Source organism: Orycteropus afer, unplaced genomic scaffold (assembly GCF_000298275.1).
Source record: "Orycteropus afer afer isolate SDZICR_OR568_19922 unplaced genomic scaffold, OryAfe1.0 scaffold00116, whole genome shotgun sequence".
NCBI lineage: Eukaryota > Metazoa > Chordata > Mammalia > Tubulidentata > Orycteropodidae > Orycteropus > Orycteropus afer.
The window spans coordinates 5050056-5067091 of record NW_006921703.1 but is presented as its reverse complement, the minus strand read 5'-3'; the positions used below and the strand labels follow the sequence as shown (position 1 = coordinate 5067091).

The 17036-nt window shown below is 36.2% G+C and overlaps 1 protein-coding gene across 1 annotated transcript in view; it reads right to left on the bottom strand.

The window, feature by feature from the left end:
- The window catches only part of GUCY1B1 (guanylate cyclase 1 soluble subunit beta 1), a 59058-nt gene that overhangs the window by 32205 nt on the left and 9817 nt on the right, over window positions 1-17036 (bottom strand). Inside the window, exons 2-3 of the mRNA XM_007943976.2 lie at window positions 8432-8532; window positions 6480-6598 (exon numbers count right to left, since the gene is read on the bottom strand). Of these exons, the coding sequence (XP_007942167.1) occupies window positions 6480-6572 (93 nt within the window). The 5' untranslated portion in view covers window positions 6573-6598; window positions 8432-8532. The remainder of the gene's footprint in view (window positions 1-6479; window positions 6599-8431; window positions 8533-17036) is intronic.

Genomic DNA, 17036 nt, shown 5'->3' with positions numbered 1-17036 from the left:
ATAGGAGCTCTGGTAGCATAGTGCCTAAGGCACTTGACTGCTAACCAGAAGGCTGGCGGTTCAAACCCACCAGCCACTCCTCGGAAGGAAGGTTGGACAATCTACTTCCGTAGTGATACTGCCCTGGAAACCCAAGGAGGGGTCACTATAAGTCAGATCCTACTCAACCACAGTAATTTTGGTTTGGCTCGATTTGTAGTTCACTTTAGAAAACAGTAACATTTCACAAAAATTTCTTCTAGAAATATTTCTTTTATTCTTTTGTGTTTAGCTATTTTTTGTGAAAGTCTCAAGTAGACTTAACAATAAGCATTAATTTAAATTTTTCAGATTTAATTTGAAAATACAAGAGACTGGATAAGCAGGATGCTGAATTTGATATCGGTATCAAAGACTTTATAAGGGGGAAGACTTGTTGAGTCTGTTACTTAAATTGATTAGTCAAAGGAAAGGAGGAAATCCACTTGTGAAAATAAATATTTTTCTGGAATTAAACTACAGATACTGTCTATAGTGTATATTATTGACTATAATAAAAAAGAAGCCCTGGCGGCACAGTGGTTAAGTGCTGGGCTGCTAATCATAAGGCTGATGGTTTGAACCGACCAGGTGCACCACAGAAGAATGATGTGTCACTCAGTCTGCTTACTAATGTTTAAACCAAAAAAAAAAAAAAAAAAAAAAAAAACCTCACTACTCTAGAGTCATTTTGGGCTCATAGTGACAACCTCCCCACCCCCCGGGTTTCTGAGGCAGTATCTCTACAGAAGTAGATTGTCCAATCTTCCTTCTGAGGAATGGCTGGTGGGTTTGAACCCCCAGCCTTCTGGTTAGCAGTCAAGTGCCTTAGGCAGTATGCCACCAGAGCTCCCTTGGAAATCTTATGGGGGCAGTTCTGCTCTGTCCAACAGGGTTGCTGTGAGTCAGAATCAACTAGATTGCAATTAGTTTAGCTTGGTTATTGATTATATAATTTCCATAGAACATGAGATGAATTACCTTGATAAAATAGCCTCGTCCAAATTAAACAAAAAAATGTACAAACTTGAGAATTGATTAATTCTATCATTCAACACTTTATTGACTGCCTGTTAGATAGCGTGCCTACTATAGTACTCAAAAACCTTTTAAATTTTATGTCAAGTAAAGTATAAAAAATACATGCCAGAGAGCCATTCTAAATGGCGGATCCATTGAAAAGCTAAGAAAAGAGCATTCACAAGGAAATCCTTGGTATGATGAGTGAGTGAGTCACAGCTTAACAGGCTAAGGTATGGAGGACTATATCTGATTTTCAATGTTATGATTTTAATGGATATTTTATTGTCCCCTTAGACCTTCAAGGGGAAAATTAGGAAGTATATTTAAAGAGTATCAACAGGTAAAAGTAATGAATCTTGTAGATTAATTAATAAGTAGTAATTTACCATGTCCATGGGACAAGGAAGCTGATCCACTGTGTGCCTACTCTTTTACATTTTGATCCATGATTCACTCTAAATAAAGTTATATATTCTCATTCAAAATGGAATTTAGTTATCTTTAATGAAAGAATTTATCTTATGCTACTGGTGTTTTTGCTTCCTACTTTTTTGCAAACAAAATAACTTTGAAAAAATCATGTTTCATTCCCTACTATTGACCAGGAGCTATAGAGAAGCAATTTTTAAGAGTTATAAATGATTTCTGATTTATGAAATTTACATTCCAACCCAACAAACAGAAAATGATAATACAGTGGTAAAAATGCTATGGCTGGAGAATTAGAGCATGCTATGAGAGTAAGAAGGAATTGTGGAGGCACAATGGTTAAGTACTTGGCTGCAAACAAAATGATCAGTAGCTCGAATCCACCAGCCACCCTGCAGGAGAAAAAACCTGGTGATCTGCTTCCATAAAGAATACACCCTAGGAAATTTTATGGGTTGGTTCTGCTCTGTCTTATAGGGTCACTATGAGTTGGAATAGATTCCATGGCTCACAACAGTAACAACAATTTGAGAGCAAGAGAAAGCCAATTACCCTGACTAGAGTAATGTGAAGGTGGGAGAGAAAAGGGGAGACTTCAGATTATTTGACCTGCAGGAAAAGAAGGATTTATTTATATTTAGATAAAAGGAGTAGGAAGAAAGTGTGTTTCAAAGAGAAAAGCATGTACACACATTCAGAGCACACCAACATTGAACTCACTGTCATTGAGTGGATTCCAACTCATAGCAGATCACCTCATCTTTCTTCCATGGAGTAGCTGGGGGGTTCAAACTACCAACCTTTTGGTAGGCAGCCACGTGCCTTAACCACTACTCTACCAGAACCCCTATTCAGAGCAGAGAGAGAGCAAAATAAACATTCCAAAAAAATGTTCAGTTTGGCTTAGCTGGAGAGAAAAAGATGAGGGATGGGTAAGAGAAATAAGCAGTTTTAATAGTTTTAAATATTTTTTGACATTTTCCAATAAGCAATGGGGAAATCACTGAGGGTTTTACAAAAGAAAATAATGTGATGAAATATATTTGCATTTCAGAAAAATATACTAACCATTATAGAACAGAAACAGATTGGGAGAGTCATGAGGGGAGAAAAGGAAGCATCCAAATCATCTAGATAATTATAGAAACTCCCAGGAAAGTGGGACAGGAAATGGGAGAAAAATGACCAAATCCTCAACACTTAGTATTCAGGAAGGAATGGAAAGGATTTGATGATTAATAAAAACAAGAAGTGAGGGAGAAAGAAAAGCTTCACAGCTGCTTTAAAATAATGCCTACTTTATCTTACTCTTTAATGAAACACTGAAATTTACCACAAAGAATGTTTTATCATTTATGTAACAAAACATCTGATGTGCATGTGACTGAAGATCTTAAAAAGTTTTGAGAATCATTTGCTTTATTTTATAGTCATTTATACAGAAAATGACCATTTAATTACTATGCAACTAACCTGATTATTTCAGCAAAATTTTAAAAATTTTATTCAATCTGTATGCTGAGAAAAATTTTATCCAATCTGTATACAGACAGATAATCTGAGAAGAATGAAGCATCAGGTTTAAAGGAAGACTCATTAATAACTTGAGATGTGCAGATGGCACAATCTTGCTTGTTGAAAGTGAAGAAGACTTGAAGCACTTAATGATAAAGGTCAAAGACTACAACCTTGAGTATGGATTACACCTCAACATAAAGAAAACAAAATCCTCACAACTGGACCAAAAGCAACATCACTATAAATAGAGAAAGATTGAAGTTGTCAAATATTTCATCTTACTTGGATCCACAATCAACAACCATGAAAGCAGTAGTCAAAAAATCAAATGACATTGCACCTGGCAAATATGCTGCAAAAGACCTCTTTAAAATGTTAATGAGCAAAAATATCACTTGAGGCCTAAGGTCCACCTGACCCAAGCCATGGTACTTTCAACAGAATCATATGTATATGAAAACTGGACAATGTATAGGAAGACCAAAGAAGAATTAACACACTTTAATTGTGGTGCTGTGGTATTAAAATACCATGGATTGCATGGACAGAAGAATGAACAAATCTGTTTTGGAAGAAGTGCAGCCAGAATGCTCCTTAGAAGCCAAAATGGCCAAACTTTGTTTCCCCTACTTTGATCATGTTATCAGAAGGGACCAGTCCCTGGAGAAGAACTTTATGCTTGGTAAAGTAAGGGGCCAGAAAAAAGGGGAAGACCCTCAGCAAGATGGATTGACACACTGGCTGCAATGATGAGCTCAACCACAGCAATGATTGTGATGGTGCAGGAACAGTTAGTGTTTTGTTCTTCTTTATATCGGGCTGCTATGAGTCAGAAGCTCTGGTGGCGTAGTGCCTAAGGCATTTGACTGCTAACTTGAAGGCTGGTGGTTCAAACCTACCAGCCACTCCTCAGGAGGAAGGTTGGGCAACCTACTTCCATACTGATGCCACTTTGGAAAACCAAGGACGGGTCACGATGAGTCAGATCCAACTCGACGACAGTACATTTGGGTTTTTGGTTTATGAGTCAGAAACAATTCGAGGCCAACTAACAACAACAACCTAATCATAACATAAATATCTACTTTAAAGAAAAGTAGCATTTTAAAAAATCAATTTGCAATTATGACATGCAATTTCTAAACCACCACCACTAAAACAAAAAGAACTAAGTCAAAAATATATAATAGTAATAAAAATTATATAATTTTCTAACTTTCTAGTTTCTTCATTAACACATTGTCTCACTGAAAGGAAAAAAAATGTAATATGATTTAAACATTAGTAACTAAAGCTATCTATTGATTTTGAGGAAAAAAAAAAAAGAAAGAATTTAAAAGCATTTCAAACAATGTTGTAGGGTCAAAATAAATGATGAGCCATAAATGCAAGCCACTAGTGTGAGCCTCTTTTATAATGTTAAATTTTCTAGTAGCTACATTAAAAAGAGGAAAAGGAACAGGTAAAAGTAACTGTAATAATATATTTTATTATAACTCAATAAAACCAAACTTTTGTCATTTCAACATATAATCAATATGCAAATTATTAATGAACAATTTCACATTTTCTTTCTGTACTACATCTTTGAAATCTGGTGTGTAATTTACACTTACAGTACTTGTCATTTCAAATGTAGCCAGTGGTTATCCTACTGGACAGTTTAGCTCTAGATAAGCATAGAGAAACACCCAGAGAATGTTTGTTCTCTTACTTGTCCCAACAAGCTTATGAGATGCTCACAAAAAGGAGATGTACAAACCAGTTGAATACTTGTTTTTGGTTTATAGATATGTCCTTTGAGGTAGATATTTAAAATTAAGAAAGAGTACCTGCAAGTTGAAATTTTGATGATGAGATAACAGTGGTCAACAAAAGTATTGAAAAAGGGCACATGCATTTAAAATTCCAAAATCTCAAAATACTTTTAAATATCAAACTTCAATATATCTAAAATAATCCATGTAAATATAATCAGTTAATTTTTAATTTAAACATCTCTGGGCAGCTACTTCACATGGAAGGAGCAGTTTTTTCTAACACCAGTAGTTTAGTAAATCCATGGCAGGAAACTGCAAACCAGTTTCCATCTTGATTTAACGCTGTTTTAAGTTTATAAGAAAAATGTCACTATGTAAACAACAGACATTTTGATTAAACACTAAAGTTCTTATTTTGGCTGTTAAATCAATAATGCAGCTGGATTGAAAGTAGTTTACATTCCCTCAAAACTGGGCATCGGTTCAGCTAGTATTGCACTGACATCATTTTCCAGTAAGATCTGGCTGCTTTCAGCAGCCAGTTTAGAAATATCCATTGCAAACAACCACATAATTTTCAGTGTTAACACATTTCAAGAAGAGGGTCTCACAAACACCAATGCTTAAAATAGTAAAGCCAACCAGAAATAGTCTCTCTTCTAAAGTATAATTTACTAGTAAAAACTTTTCATGTAATTTTAACAAGCGTGTAAGACAAAGGCTGTTGGTGACACAATTTGTATTTTGCTTCACCTGAAACTGGCTTTGGAAGGTTTCCTACTGTCCTTTCTTTAGTAAATCAATTAATGTGTAACTCAGAGAAATACTTCTAAATTTGTTTGGTGACAGAACACCTGAAACTCATTGTGTTCTGTCCTAAACAACAAGCTCCTTGGTAATCCATTGCCATTGAGTCAATTCCAACAAATACTGATATTATTTTGTCATATTACACAATCTAGAAATACATCACAAATATAAATAAGATTGTATTATATGCCTAAAACTTGAAACCACAAGTAACAATTAAAAGAAAGGCAGACGAACATAATGCAATAGGCCATGTTGGTCTTTCAGACAACATTAATTTCTGACTTGCATATTCAAAGTGAGCAACCAAAAATATACCAAAAAAACCAAACTCACTGCCTTCGAGTTGGATCCGACTCACAGAGACCCCTCCTTGGGTTTCTGAGGTGGTATCACTACAGAAGTAGATAAATAGATTGCCCAATCTTCCTTCCAAGTAGTGGCTGGTGGGTTTGAACAGTCAGCCTTCTGGTTAGCAGTCAAATGCCTTAGGCACTACACCACCAGAGCTCCCAATCAAAAATATGTTGTTGTTGTTGTTATGTGCCATCAAGTCAGACCTGACTCATAGCGACCCCTTGTTGGGTTTCTGAGGCAGTTATCACTATGGAAGTAGATTGCCCAACCTTCCTTCCAAGGAGTGCCTGGTGGGTTTGAACCACCAGCCTTCTGGTTAGCAGTCAAATGCCTTAGGCACTATGCTACCAGACCTCCTAACCAAAAATATGGGAATCAAAAATGTTAAAATGTACTCAAGACCACCCAGATACTTATCATTTTATGTGAATTAGAAAAAGATCACTATGATTTCATTTCAGCTACAAATATTCTTTTCCAGCTGTTTGAACACAGGCATTTGAGAGGCTTTGTTGAAATACTACTAATTCAGAAATTTTAAATATAGGACCTCAAATTTCTTACCTGTAGAAATTCTCTGACATTAGATCCCAAGACACGTAAGATTGTGTCGTAACCAGATTCTTGACAAAAGACAAAAAACATCTTCCCAAACATTTGGAGAATTTCTCCTGCATTAAGATCTATATTAAAGGTTGGAGAGAAAAATACATTACAGATGGGAATATTGGTGAAGAGAAGAAATTTAAAAAAAAAAAGAATGACATTTAAAATAATTTCAAACTCTCAATTTTTGTGCAGATTGGCCAGGCGTCCCATGAAGAAATCTTTCCATGACAAAACAATGAAAGTAGGGAAGACAACATATGTGTTAATATAAACTTATGCCTATAAGCAAAACAATCAATATCTCAGGTTCCAAGACAAACTAATTAATTTTTAACTTTGTAAAAAAATATATTTTAAAGTATTTCTTTTTTTTTTGAAAAAGACAAATATCTTTTAAAATCATCGAAGAACACATATAACTATTAATACATTTGTGCACCTATCTTATTCCCGTTTTTTCTCTATATAAATTTGTGTAGCATGTAGTTTGCACTCTAATAAACCAAAACAAAATTCACTGCCATCAAGTCAGTTCCGACTCATAGTGACCCCTCCTTGGGTTTCCGAGGCAGGATCACTAGGGAAGCAGATGTCTTGGTCTTCCTTCCAAGAAGTAGCTGTTGGGTTTGAACCACCAGCCTTCTGATTGACAGTCAAATGTCTTAGGTACTATGCCAAATAGCCTGTTTTATTTCTTAATATCATATGATTAATATTGTTGTTGTCCAGTCAGCCCCGACTCATAGATACCCCTCCTTGGGTTTCCGTGGCAGTATCACTACGGAAGTAGATTGCCCAACTTTCCTTCCAAGGAGTGGCTGGTGGGTTTGAACAGCCAGCCTTTGGTTAGCAGTCAAGTGCCTTAGGCACAATGCTACCAGCGCTCCTATATCATTAATATTTCCTAAAATTTTAAAATAATTTCTGTAATATATATTTTAGGAATTATTTTATTCAACTTATGAATGTAACAATTTATTTAATACATTATTGAAAATGTATAGTTCTCTAATCAATATAAGTAACTCTGTCATGAAAACACTTAGACATAAATCTTCATGCAAATAAATCTAATAATTTACTTAGTAAGAACTCCTAAAGTGTTTGAATTTTAAAAAAATATATATCTTTAACTCAGGTTGCCAAATTGTTCTCTGAAGTTTGTCTATTTACCATCATATTAAAAATGTGCTAGGCTTCCTTTTTCACTCTGCCCTCAACTACACTAGATAGATATTTAAAACCTGCCAAATTTATATGAACAAAGTTAATATATTTGTTTGAATTTTGACTACTGAGGTTCGATATTTTTCTTCTTATTATTGACCACTTACAATTCTTTTTTATAATTCTTGTGTTCTACTATGGATGTATTTGTTTTTCTCAGTATTTTTGACACCGTTAAAAATCTTCAGTCTTTCATAGACAAACTATAACCTAGTTATAAATTAAGTGCTATTGAGAGAAGTTTCAATACTATTTTTAGAACTTTGTCTCCATGAACTCTTTGAACTTTGCATGAGCATTTTCTAATGCAGACCTCAGTTTCCTGTTGTCTTTACCAGTAGCTAACAAAAGTTGTGGTTGCAAAAGAGATTTGAGGACAGTATTTTTTGCATACTTGTGTGATTACTGAATTTTTGACACTTTGACTAAAGTTATTACAAAGAATATCAATATTTATTATCCTTCCCTCATTTGTGGCTTCTGGTGAGGAAAGGATAGAGAGTATGTTTTTCCTTAAAAGCTTATAAAAAGAAGAACAGAAGTCAGCCCTACCTGAGCCTAACAGTAGATGTGAATATCTTTCCTATCAGGACTATTCAGAACACAACCTACAGAGCCACATAACATGACCTAGGGCCATGCACACTGGGGCCAGAGAAGGAAAGCTACATCCAACTTACTGAGAACTTTGCTTGCTGCAGCAACCAAATCATAAGTTTTGGAATCATCATATATTATTCTGACAAGAAATTGTCCTTCTTCATCTAACTGTGCTTCTTTCCTAGAAAAAAAAAGGAGAAAATGGGAGGAATAGCTGAAATAAAACAATAGCTACTCTAGCTACTTTGATTACATAAAAATGGGTTTATATTTGAAATTAGTTTTGCTTTTGGAAAATTTGTTTAAACCAACATCATGTACCTAAAAATAATATAACTATTAAGTATATATTAAGTCACATCTCTCTCACTCAAAATTTAAATGCTCTATTTAAGTATATATTAGTAAGACTCACATTTAATTAAATTATACTTATATAGTATCGTATTACCTATCACAATACCTGACACATGAAATACAATAAAGAAACAACTTTTGGTTTAATAAGTAAATGTTCAGCAACTATTTGTCGAGTCCCTAGATGTGCTATACATTGTTCTAAGGACCAGGATACAGCTGTTAACAAAAGACACAAAAATACCTGACTTCTTTGAACATGAAGATTCTAGGTGGAATATAGATTAAGAAATAAAATTCATTAGTAAATATATATAATGGTTGTTCTGGTTACCTAGTGCTTCTTTGACAAGAATATACTACAAATGGGATGGCCTTAACAAACAGGAGTTTATTCTCTTACAGTTTGGAGGCTTTAAGTCCAAGTTCAAAGTGCCAAGCTCTAGGGGCTATGGAAAAGCCCCTCAACCTTGGGCTTCAGCTTTGCCTCTTGCACCTGGCCCAGTGAAGCTAGAGGCATCTCTTCACTCAGGCAGCTACTGGCTGCTGAGGCTAACAAGCCCAAAGTCAACAAATAAAAAGGCACAGTGCCAATGTTACCAAATCAAACTCCAGGCCATTAATTTAAGTCCATTGTAAGTCCCAAGGTCGGCAGAGCATGGTAGGCTGCTGAACAACAAAATGGCTACATTCAGCGTCCAAGCATGCCATAGGCTAGAGACCATTCCCCAAGGCTTCTGCTTATATACAGGAAGCAGATCACGTTCCCTAAGACAGCTAGCTACTCAGCTGCTTGTGGTAGATCCCATCATGGAGTTGATTGCCAGACTCATCATGGGGAATAACTACCACCAGCTGTCCAGCCACTCAACCAGGTCCAGCCAAGTTGACATGCAAACATAACCACCACAATGGTAAATACGGTGAAAGAAAAATAAAGCAGAGTTAAAGGAATGGGGAGCTCAAGTATAATTATCAGGTAGGCCTCACTGAGAAGGTGGCATTTATATCATATCTGAAGGAAGTGAGGGCATAAGTCATGAGCAATCTGGGGCAAGTGAGTTCTGGGCAGGGGAACTGAAGTGTGAAAAGGTAGGTGGAGCCTACCTGATGTGTTGGAGGAACAGTAGACACAGTTTGGCTGGAACAGAAAGAGAAGGGAGAATAGAAGCTATAAGGGAATGAGGTCAAAGAAGTAACAAGGGGCCATATTGTTTGAGACTGGTTGGACTCTGGCATTTAGCTGAAAAAGATGGAGGGTTTTGACACTTGTGATCTGAGAGCTGATATGAATTGACTCAGGTTAAAGGGGATCAATCTAGTTGCTGTGTTGAGAGTGGACCAAAAGGGTCCAGGGTCAAATCAGGAAGATTAGTTAAGAGGCTACTGCAAGCATTTAGATGAAGGACGCCAGTGCCTTGATATGGAAGTAGAAGCAGTGGAGTGGGTGAGAAGTGCTTAAACACTGGATGTTTCAAAGGTGAATTCAACATGATTGGCTGATGGATTAGAGAAGAAAAATCAAGGATGACCGTAAGGTTTTTGGCTTGAGCAACTGGAATGCCGTTGTCATCATCATATGATTTGGAAAGACTGTAGGAGTGGACTGGGGGTGGATGTAAGATCAAGAGTTGTGTTTTAAACATATTAGGTCTAAGACGTCATTAAACAGATTAAGTTTGAGATGTCAAGTGGATAAATAAAACCTTCAAGTATATCCCTAAATTATTAACCCCAGTAGCTAAAAATATGCACAGTGGTCAGGAAAGGAAATTATAGTGTTTATAGTTATCATGATGATATAAATGTATTTATTTTGATAGACTGTAGATTACTTCTCTGAAACAAGGACCTGAAATGGAGGTGGAGGAGTATGATTCTTTGTTCAAAATATAGAAGAGAGCTGACAAGTACCTAGATATCTTTCCCAATAAATTTACAAAAATACATGAAACTTAAATATCAAATTCCGACTGTCAATGCAACTCATCCCTATGTTGCCAAGAAAATGCAAGAGAAACTAACCACTATAATTAGGTGAACTTTGAACACAGTGGCTTGAGTAATTCGATAAATATTGCTAAGGCAAGAAACAACCATTTTCTCTGACTCCCTTAGAACGTGTGCTGTTACACCTGCCACTCATGTCTTCTCATGAGAAAATTCCAAATGGGAGCATATCTTAGTTCTAGGTGGAGGAAAGGCTTCTTAAAAACATCCTGTGTTCTTCAGAGCAAAACGTTTATTTGCCTGTAGTGCCTAAGGCATTTGACTGCCAACCAGAAGGCTGGCAGTTCAAATCCACCAGCCACTTCTCGGAAGGTTTGTTGTTACATGCTGTTGAGTGAAACCTGACTCATAGTGACCCCTCCTTGGGTTTCCAAGGCAGTATCACTACAGAAGTAGATTGCCCAACCTTTCTTCCAAGGACTGGTTGGTGAGTTTGAACCGCCAGCCTTCTGGTTAGCAGTCAAGTGTCTTAGGCACTACGCTATGAAGGAAGGTTGCCCAATCTACTTCCGTAGTGATATCACCTCAGAAACCTAAGGATGGGTCACTATAAATCAGATCCGACTCCATGGCAGTGAGTTTGGTTTTTGGTATGCATAATAGTGCATGTAAAGAAAAAAAGCATGGATTTGGTACACAGGTGAACTAAATTTCAGAGCCCATATTTTACTAGGTGAACAACTAGGAAAATCATATGAACCACATGAGCAATAAAACCTATCGTTTCTGAAATGGGTGCAATAATATAACCTTCCACAATGGTAAAGAGGTAATGTATTGAAAAGTATGTTCCAAGCTGTTGAACATATATGCATATTACTATTAGTGGTGTGGTTGTTCATTGCCATCACATCAGCTGCTGACTCATGGCAACCCTTTATGATGCAGAGTAGAACTTCTTCTTAAGATTTTTTGGCTATAATCCTTATGGGAATAGATCACCAGCCCATTCTTCTGCAGCACTGCTGGGTGGGTTTGAGACTCCAACCTTTCTTTAGGTTACCAGTTGATCACACTACTCTGCTAGTGACTACAAGACTTTCTATATAAAGATAAAAGAAAATTATAGAGCTATATACTTATGACATGTGAAATTCTCCCTTTTTCCAAACACACACAGCAGGTGCTATCAATCAAAGGAATACAGCTCTCTAAAGATCTCAAGCTTTTTTTTAATACTAAAAGTCAGTGAGATATTCCAAAATTATGAAAATATAATGTAACATTGACTTACCTTTTATTAAAGCTATTACATATGTCACACTTTATAATTCTAACTTTAAAAATATATGGACAGGAATTTTTGAAAAATTATTTAATCTCCCATTATCCTGCCATAACCACTCTTAAAATTATATTCACATGAACATGCTAGTGTATATAAAACACATCACATCAGCTTTAAAACTTCCTTTCTTAATATTTGATATCTTTTCATGTCAATAAATATATTTCTAAACTATTTCTGCATAAAATTATATTATGTAGATATTGAAATCTTGGTGGATATTTAATTTTTTTTATTTTTTTTCACAAGTATGAACAATGTTGTCATGAATATCCTTGTAGGTGATGATTATAATTCTGTATACAAATATACTCTGGTAGCACAGTGCCTAAGGCATTTGACTGCTAACCAGAAGGCTGGCGGTTCAAACCCACCAGCTACTCCCTGGAAGGAACGTTGGGCAATCTACTCCCTCAGTGATACTGCCTCGAAAATCCAAGGAGGGGGTCACTATGAGTCGGGTCCGACTCAGCGGCCCATAACAACAACAACAACATACAAATAGAATAATTCCTAGAACAGATTGCTGATTTGAAGGATATGGATATCTTAATGTTTCCCATGTGCCAGTAACATTTTACTATGAAATGGCACTGGTCTACAATGTTATGGCCTCTGTCTTACAACATTCTAATACTACATGTATAATAAAGTGTAAATTAGTTCATGCTTTCACCAGGCCCTCTTCTCTTTCTTCCAATAGGAATAAATCAAATTGCATGAATTTCTGTAACAAACTCAGTTTTGATAAAAAATTCACCAATCTATAGCAACAATTAAATGATTGAGGTATAAACAAACTGTACAATCCTTCTGCACAAAAGAGAGGAAAAGCTATTTACCAAGAAATCCCCTAACCATAAATCACTGCATTCCCTCTTTCTCTTCTCTCTTTTTTGTAAACTAAGCTTATCTTTTAAGTGTTACTTCCTGAAATGATCGACCCACTGTGCTCCCTGGAAGAGGGCTGAAATAGAAATTAAACAGTAGCACATAGAAGGAAATAAGCATCTTCTCTTGATGATTTCACACTGGATTCCACCAAATTATTCAGAATATTAAGGACTCTTTATTTACCTTCAACTAAAAATCCTTAGAAACTTTGAATCTTTGTTTATTCATTTTGTTCATTCTTTTTATCACAAATATTTATTATTGAGGGCCTACTGCGTTCCAGTCACTTCTCTAAGCACTTGTATAAATGAACAAAACAGATAAGGTCCCTGCCTTTATGGAGCTTACATGTTAGCTGGTAGAAATAAGCATAATATACAACTGCATTTTATGTTTACTGAGGTGATCAAAGCTGCTGGAACAAAACAGAACAGGATAGAGGAATAAAGAGAGTAGAGGTGGAAGAGGAAGGGGCAAGATACACTATTACATATATTGATCATCTCAAAAACTCACTGCCATCGTGTCAATTCTGACTCATAGCGACCCTTATTGTGTTTCCAAGGCAGTAAATCTTTACAGAAGTAGATTGTCCCATTTTTTCTCAGAGTGGCTGGTGGGTTCGAAACACCAGCCATCTGGTTAGCAGTCAAATGCCTCAGGCACTGCGCCACCAGAGCTCCTTATATTGATCATAGTAGACTTCATTCAAAAGTTAGCAACTTTCCATGACTTTTCTGGACCCATTCCCTTCTTTCTTTAGTGCATATTTTATTTTCTTCCCTTTTCATTGGAAAAGCTAATTGGAAATATCATTAACCTGTTAGTGTGAATTGGTTTAACATGTTCAACTGGGTAGAAGAATTTATTGTGCAAAAGGCATAATATCCTTTATTGTGCAAAAGGTGTAATATCCAAGAGAATTGCTTTCAGGCAATATGGCAATTGAGGTAGAAATTCTGAGTTACCAATGCCTTCTCAGTGCCTCTGAATTCACAACACTACTGTTCCTCTAACTTGTAGGCAAATTTATATTTGTTCACGCTGTGTGCTATGCTGCCAAATGTCTTTGTCTCAAAGCACAGAAGTAGAATAACAAGCTCCCAGCACTCTTCAAGATGTAGCTGACACTCTTCTTTGGGGAAAGTTTTAAGAACCTTCCTTCTGACATTATACTATTTCTTTTCTCCTTATTTTTTGGAGACAAGAAACCAAGTGAGGACCTATGTTTTCACCTGATAATTAAAATCATTGAGGGTACTCAGTAAATATTAGAAAAGCTGAGAAGTAAGCTAATGTTTATGGTTACCACTGGTTTCTGTAGAGTCAATTCCAATTCATGGTGGGTGACCCCGTGTGTGTCAGCGTAGCACTATGCTCCTTAGGGTTTTCATGGTTGATTGTTTAGAAGGAGAACATTGGACTTTTCTTCCAAGGTACCTCTGGGTGGACTCACACTTCCAATCGTTTGGCTGTCCTTTGCACCTCCCAGGGATGACATGATTAGCTAATAGAATTTATTAATCTGAATAGTTAAAAGCAAACAAGCCGAACCTCCCCCAAGAGCTTAAAACTAAAGATCATATTCTTAAATGGGGACAAAAATGAAAAACATGTTTATATATTTGTAGCCATAACTGCTAAAAAATTGAGAATATATCAATAAGGTATTTTTTAGAAGGTTGGCAGTTCAAACCCACCAACCACTCTTCGGAAGGAAGGTTGGGCAATCTACTTCCTTAGTGATACCGCCTTGGAAACCCAAAGAGGGGTCACGTCGCTATGAGTCGGGTCCAACTTGATGGCAAATAACAACACAACATGAATTTCCTACTTACTTTTGGAAATTATTTATGGGAATTTAAGCAGACCCTCTATTTTCCCCAAAAGAGCAGCAGGTATTTTTGTGGTGGTGGTGGTGTTTTGTGTTTTTGTTTCATTTTGTCTTCCCTAGTGCCAACCCCAGTGTCTCAAATACAGTATGTGCTCAATGAATGTGAGCATGTTTTCAAATAAGTGAATGAATTAATTAAATATATTTCCCCATTCTTTTCCAAATCCCTAATGAAAAAAAAAAAAAAGAATCAATCAATTAAACATTACTGGCAAAATTACAGAAAAAGTTAATAGTTTGTTTTCAAAATTAGGAATATTTTACATTATTTACATTTTAAATGTTTAATGTGTCCATTCAACATTTCTCATGATTCCAATTACTGAATGTATAAAAACTGAATTCATAATCTCACACTGAGTTCCTGCTACTATACATATTTCAAGCAAGTCTGGTGCACTACAAGAACAGCTAAAAGATAAGAGACTTCCTCTGTAGGTCTGAAAATGGCTATTCTGAAACAAGAGGGCCCGATTAAAGGCATCCTCAAAATAGAGTCTCAAAACTAAAGTGTGGTTCCAGGCAGAAATGAGAAGCACATCAAACAATTAACTTAAGAAGTGACAGCTCAAGTGGGCACTGATCCCTAAAAAGACTTTACCAGAGCACATGCTGTATTAGAAGACATTCTGCAGATGTCTTCTTGATCATAAATCCTAGGATGGTCCATTTTAATGAGCTGGAAGGACATTATAAATGCTTAGTTGTGCCTAACCATTATTAAAGTTAAAATCTCCCACTCAAATAATAATTGTACATAACATCTAAAGAGTTATAACTTCATAGTGATTTTTTCCAGGTGGCTGTGGAGCATTAATACTATAGAATTTTCAATAGCCCAATGTAATGATTTCCAATATATCTGTACTCCCAAAGGAGAGACTTTCGTTTGAGGGAGCTGCCAAGAGGATAGACAAGAGCCCTTTACATCAGTGACAGCTTCCTGCTTGGATTCTATTTTGGTTGGCAAAGGTCAGTCCTTCCAAGTGAATGTGTTCACTCATCCAAATGCTGTAAACAGTAACCGTAATGCTCTCATAAGTGACACTGGCACCTTAGTTGTAAGCAAAGCAACATCACTACTGATGTGCAATTGCATATTTTCTGACTGTGTGGAGCTTGAAATGGGAGATCCTTAATAGTAACTTCCCCAATTCTGAAACCAAATCCACAAATATTTGAAAATGAACAGTTTTCAGTAGCTTCATCAGACAAATGAATTTGCTTAGAAACACAGTGTGTAGTTCATTGTTAACACTGCCCGGTGAGCACAGCAGAGTACAGGCTCTTCTCAGCATGAATAAGTAGCTCAAAATTTCTGAAAGTTTGATTTTCTTTAGTAAATGTGCTGGTTGGCAGATCAAATTACCTTTAAATATATTGTAGTCAAAAGCATTCAACAATGCAATCACCTGTATAAACACTTGAACACTCCAGGAAAAAAGAAAAGAAAAAAAAATTGTACTACCATACATACATATAACCTACGTCCGTGCTAAATTGATTGTCTTTGGAATGGAGAAGATGATAGGCCCTTCTCTTTGGGGGAATGTAATAGGATGATAACAAACCTAAAGAAACAAATCTACTGCCATCCAGTTGATTCCCACTCATAGGGACCCATATCCAAATCTGTGCCCTGGTGATTAATGGCAGGTTTGAGGCAGGTTGTTTAGTCTCTAAGTCTCAGTTCCTTTATTTATAAAATGAGGACGATGAAGGGATATTTTTTTTATGGCTGTTGGGAGGATTAAGTGAGATAATTCATGTAAAGCACTTAGGACTGTCTTAGTTATCTTGTGCTGCTATAACAGAAATACCACAAGTGGATGGCTTTAATAAGCAAATTTATTTTCTCGCTGATTAGGAGACTAGAAATCCAAATTCAGGGTGCTGGCTATAAGGGAAGGTTTTCTGTGTTGGTTGGCTCTGGAAAAAGGTCCTTGTCTCTTCTGAGCTTCTATGACTGGGCAATCTGCATGTGGTTTAGCATTCCTCTTCCTCCTCTCTTCTTGTTAGCTTGTATTTAGTCTCTTTTGAATTTCAAAAGAAACTGACCCAAGATACCCCCTACACTAATCCTACCTTGTTAATTTAACAAACACAACCCATTCCCAAAAGGGGTTATAGCCACAGGCATAGAGGTTAGGATTGACAACACATATTTTGGGGGGACATAATTCAATCCATAACAGACTATGATTATGGTAATGTGGTAAATGCAATATGGTAAGTACAATAT